Source organism: Elephantulus edwardii, unplaced genomic scaffold (genome assembly GCF_000299155.1).
Source record: "Elephantulus edwardii isolate Elephantulus edwardi_28Jun2011 unplaced genomic scaffold, EleEdw1.0 scaffold00389, whole genome shotgun sequence".
NCBI classification, from domain to species: domain Eukaryota; kingdom Metazoa; phylum Chordata; class Mammalia; order Macroscelidea; family Macroscelididae; genus Elephantulus; species Elephantulus edwardii.
Window position 1 is genome coordinate 1,378,484 of NW_006400139.1, and position 5,913 is coordinate 1,384,396.

Below are 5,913 nucleotides of genomic sequence, written 5' to 3' on the forward strand. Positions count from 1 at the left end.
AGAGAGAGGAGGGACAAAAAGAAATTAATACATGAGGGTTGTTGCAGAGTCCAGGTGCCACTGAACTGAGTATGAATAATCATAACTCTATGAACAACAGATATGAACCCTGTCTTACATCATTCTCGTGATCTTTGACACACTTGAGCCATTGCTGCAGTTACTAGTCAATCTATCTCATTGAGAGTCTCTCCTACCTTCTCTGACCTTCCATCTTTCTAAGCATGATGTCTCTTCCTAAGGAATAGCCTCTCCTAGAAACATACCCAAGTATGTGAGACAAAGCTCTGCCATCATTGGCTCCAAAAAGCACTATTCCTGCACTATTTCCAAGACCTATTTGTGCCTTATATTGGCAGTTCATGGGATATGTATATGTATCTGAAAGTTAGATAATGACTAAGGATGACAGAAGAATCGATGTCTTTGGCAGTGCTGAAGAATAGTATTGAGCATACCATGAACAGTCAAGAGAACAAATAGGTCTGTCCTAGAGAAGACAAAAACAGGTTGCTCATTAGGCAAGGATTTTGAAACTCCGTCTCACATATTTTGCACATGTGGTCAGGAGGGTCAGCCCTTCAAGAAGGACATTATATTTGGAAGGGTAGAGGGATAGTGCAGAATGAGATGGATTGACACAGTATCTGTGGCAAAGAGGTGAGTTATGTCAGACTTAGTGAGATTGGCTCAGGATAGGGCAAGGTTCAGAGCTATTGTTCATAGGGTCGCTATGGGTTGAGAGCACATAACATCATCAACAGGTGCATAATTCTTTTCTAATTCTGGTCTATATATTTCCAACTCTTTTCTATATGGTTAAATACGAATATTGTTGCTGTTGTTGTCAGGTGAACAAGATGAAATTATTGACAGTTTCAAGACTTTCTCCATCTTTCATGGGGTTGCCTATTGGCCCAGTGGTATGGACCTTTGTTTTCTTGAAGCTGAGATGTAATCTAAACTGAAATCTGTAGTTCTTGATCTCTGCTGCAAGCAGTTCAAGTTTTCTTCATTATCAGCTAACAAGACTGTAGTATCATCTGTATAACAATTTGTTGATGAGTCTTCCTCTTATTATGATGCCATGTTCTTCTTCATAGATTCCCTTCAGGAATTATTTGTTCAACTGATTATAGTGTTAATTTGAATAGGGATGGTGAAAGGATACATCTTTGATGCACACTTTTCCTAATTTTAAAGCACTCAGTGTTTCCTTGCTCCTTTTAGATAACAGTTTCATGGTGTAGGTATAGATTTCACTAGAACTCAATTAAATTTTCTAGGATTCCAATTCTTAATATTAATCAGTTTGTTATAATCTATCCAGTCAAATGCCTTTCCATAGTCAATAAGTCACAAATAGACATTATTCTGGTATTCTTGCTTTCTGGCAGGATCCATCTGAGATCAACAAGGGTATTCCTGGTGGCACAGCCTGTCTAAACCCAGTTTAAACTTCCTTAAATTCCCTGTCAATGTACTTTGGCAACATATATGGATCTATTCCAGTAAGTCTGCCAGTCCTCCAAATTTTTTTGGCATAGACTAGTGGGCACATTCAGGGTTCCATTTGTTAGTTCAAATATGTCAGCTGGTATCCCATCAACTTTGGGCTCTTAATTTTTTGCAATGTTTTCAATGAAGCTTGATCTTCTTCCTTTATTACCTTTGGCTCTTGTTCATATGGTACTTCCTGAAATTTTTCAGTGTTTATTAATTCTTTCTGATACAATTAGTACCAACAGTGATTTGGAGTTCCTATACTCTCAGTCTCTAAAAGTCCAAATAATATATAAAATTTTATCTTATATTAAATTCCTTCATGAGGCTCTATTTTATAGGGCAACTATTTATCCTAAATATCTTAACCTGGGTTTTTAAAGAAAAAAAATCTCAGCAAAACTTTCTTAGCTATAAATGAAGGATGAGGTAAAATGGAAATATGAGAAGGACAATGAGAATGTGGGTTATGTTCCTAGTGAATATTTGATAGGGAAAAAAGTTTTCACCCAGAAAGATGCTTAAAATATTGTTTCTCAAACATTGCATTTGTAAAGAAAGGGACAAGAAATAAGGAAACAACAACAACAAAAAAAACCATAAAAATTTTATCATTGATTTGATTCCAACTCATAGCTGGCCCTCAGTTTTCAGAGGCTGTAAATTGTGTGAAAGAAAATTGTCCATCTCTTTCTGGAGGAGCAGCTGGTAGACCCCGACTCCTCTGGGTTGGCAGTACAACTTCCTGTCTACTAGGCCACCAGAGCTCCCTATTTAAAAAAGAGGAAGAGAATTTCCCACTAGTTCTAGTTTGCATGAGTCAGAATTCTCCCTACAGTCCTTAACTCACCTTGTCTCTAAATTACACCTACAGAACACTGAACAGAGAGCACCTGGTGTAATTGAAAGGCAATACATGTGACACATGAGATGCTGAGATATATTTTATTTGCACTTTTATGTCTTGACAAAAAATTCACCTAACATAAAATTAACCACATTAAAGCATACAAATCGGTGATACTTGGTATATTTAGAGTGATGTGCAATTATATAAACATTCTTTTTCTTCTCATTTTATACAATTTATTTTTCTTCTTTTTGCTTTGTAATTAACTGTACAACTGCAAATAACCAATCTTCATTTTATGGATTATTCTAATGATATGTAGTCTGAGATCAACTAACATTGAAGCTATCTTTTTCAGGCAGGTCCACCAAGACTTCTTAGATACTGTGTCTTGTCTATATGGAAAATAAAATGAAAGTAATTTTCTAGAAATATCTTTTACAGTAAAAGCAAAAAATAATGTTAGTGGAGATTTTTGTTTTAGTTTGTTTATTTGTGTCTTCTCTTACTAGTAAGTTAAACATCTTCTCCCATGTAATTTACAGGTCTTGAAATTCCCCTAGAGGGTTACCTATGAGTTGGTTCGGATTCCAAAGCAATGGCTTTGACATTTAATATATAAATATATACTAAATTATGCAAACAGGAATGGGTTAGGGTAAATGCTAGCCATGCTGAACTCTGATTATAGCTGTCGCTTTACATATTTTTTTTATACAATTGATATATCTTTCTAAATAAAAGTCAAAGTTCAATGTTGAGTTCTTAATTGAAATGTAAAATATCTTTAATGCAAGCTATCTGCCTCCTAAAAACAATTGATAGTACCATATCTTTCTTATGGTATTTTTCATCTCCATATTTCTTAGTGTGTAAATCAGAGGGTTGAACATGGGAACAAAGATGGTATAGAAAAGAGCAAACACTTTATCTTCTGGAAAAGTGACAGCTGGCCTAATATAAATAAAGAGGACAGGCACAAAAAACAAGACCACCACTGTTATGTGAGAAGAACATGTTGCAAGAGCTTTGGTACGATTTTCGGCAGGATAAGCACTGATGGTATACAATATCAAAATGTAAGACATCATCAAAATCATGAAGGTCATTAAAGCAAGTAGCCCTGAGTTGAGAATGACCAATAAACCAATTTTGTGTGTATTGGTGCATGCCAATTTCAGCAAAGGATACACATCACAGAAATAGTGATCTATCTCATTGGGTCCACAGAAGGGTAAGCAGATGGTGAGAAGAAATTGACTAGAAGAATGTAGAAATCCCCCAGTACAACAAGCTATGACAATTGTGTTACATTTCCGCCTGTTCATGATGACAGGGTAGTGCAGGGGCTTGCAGATGGCCACATAGCGGTCATAGGCCATCCCAGCTAGGATGAAGATCTCAATACCTCCAAGAAAGTGCATGATAAAAAGTTGTGCCATGCAGTTGTTGTAAGAAATGGTCTTCTTTTCTGCCAATAAGTCAGTCATTAGTTTTGGTGTCACTGTGGATGTGTAACAGAGATCAGAGAGAGAAAGGTAATTAAGGAAAAAATACATGGGTTGGTCATTTAGCTGACTGCATGTGATGGAAATTATTATGAGCAAATTTCCCATCCAAATAGCAATATAGCAAAATAAGAATAATATAAAGCAGACAATTTCAATGTTCTTGTTTTGAGAAAGACCCAAGAGAATAAACACAGTGACGTTATTTCGATTTTCCATGTTCTAGCGTAGACCAAATGCATAGCACTAATCTGAAAAGACATAATTTAAAGCCAGAGTCAGAAATAGTAATAGAGGATTCTGCTGATAATGTACGCACTATTAAAAAACTTCTAAATTGGAAACATCACAGTGCTTTAAAAATTGAAAATCTGATATCTGATAAAAAATTTTTTTCTGCTTAGGATTATGCTGGTTTGCTGTCTCTACTAAAAAAAACCAAAAAACAAACCAAACCACTTTATGTCTGAATTAAAACTTCTGAACTAGCAGATAAATCAAAATACATGTACTTGGAGAAATGTTATTGTGCAGGCCAGTGAAACTAGAGATGATAAGATTTTCAAACAAAAGGCCAGAGCTAAGTGTCCAGCTGTTTAATGACTTAATTCTTTTGCACTCTTGTAAATAACAACACTGGAATGTCAAATACAACTTAATATACCAGATTAATGTATATCTATTGTATGATAATGTGGTTTAAGGAGCTCTCATGACATAATAGATTAGACATTAGACTGCTAACTGAAAGGTCCTCAGTTCAAGTCTCCAAGTTATTCCTTCTTCTTGTTGTTGTTGTTATGTGCCGTCGAGTCGCTTGCGACTCACAGTGACCCTATGTACAACAGCCCTAAACTCTGCTCTGTCCTGTGCCAATCACACTGTTTCTGACACTCCCATCCCAATTATCCCAGTCACGGAATCAATCCACCTCCTAGAGGGCCTTCTCCTCCTGTGCTGTCCCTCCACCTTCCCAAGCATGATGTCCTTCTCCAAGGACCGGTCTCTCCTCACAACATGGTCAAAGTATGTTAGATGGAGCCTTGGAATCCTTGCCTTTAAGGAGCAGCCCAGTTTAACCCACTAATCCTGCCTGCTCATATAATATTTACAGCCTTGGAAAATATATGGAGGATGAGGAGTTAATTCTCCTATGCCCCACAGAAGAGCACTGCCTTAAAACAACCTGATGGCAAGTTGGTTTAGATTTTCTAATTTCATGAATTACAATTGGCTATAGACAAGTCATTGAGGTATAAGGCTTCTTAGCTGATCTGCAATTATACCATAAAAATATTTCATAACTTAGAAATAGAAAATATATTTTAATACTTATATCTAAAATAATATTTTAGACAGTTATTTAATTAATTTCTTGTCCATTTGAACCAAGATTAATTTACTAATTATCTGCACAGTTTTTTTTTTAAATTTTTGTTATTCCTTCTCTACCCTTTTCCTGAGAATAAAACAAGAAAATTGTGGCTCATACATAAAACTAAGCCTAGGCAGAAAACAAAGTGCCTAGGTGCTGAGACAATGTCATTAATTCCATTTGTATTTATTGATAGAAAAATCAGTATTCCTACTGATAAATGCATTCTGACACTCCAACAATTTTACTAATTGACTATATGACTCTACAACTTTCTCCATCTCAAGGTAACAGATATATATACATTTTCCTTATTGGATATTTTTCCTTTCATGTCACCTTCTCTCCACAAAGTAATGACTAATTGACCATGCATACATTTTTGCCTATATTTCTTGTTTCTCAATGACTGATTCACCATGTATTCATTTTTGCCTGTATTTCTTGTTTCTCCATAATAATATCAGTTTTAAATTAAGGAGTCCTGGTGACACAACAGTTAAGCCCTGGATTAGGTAATCATAAATTGGTGGTTTGAAATAATTTACAGCTCTAAGGGGGGGGGGGGAAGGCCCAGTGTTCTGCTTTTGTAAAGATTACAGGCTAAGAGAAAAAAAACCTAAGGGGTAGATTTTCTATGTTCTATAAACTTGGTAACTCTGGGGGCCTAATGGATA

General features: G+C 35.7%; 1 protein-coding gene across 1 annotated transcript; it reads right to left on the bottom strand.

Annotated features, from left to right (window-relative positions):
* Window positions 1-3,150: 3,150 nt before the first annotated feature.
* LOC102854805 (olfactory receptor 4P4-like) lies at window positions 3,151-4,080 on the bottom strand. The gene has a single exon (XM_006902330.1). The coding sequence runs from the start codon at window positions 4,078-4,080 to the stop codon at window positions 3,151-3,153; it is 930 nt and encodes a 309-aa protein (XP_006902392.1).
* Window positions 4,081-5,913: the final 1,833 nt, after the last annotated feature.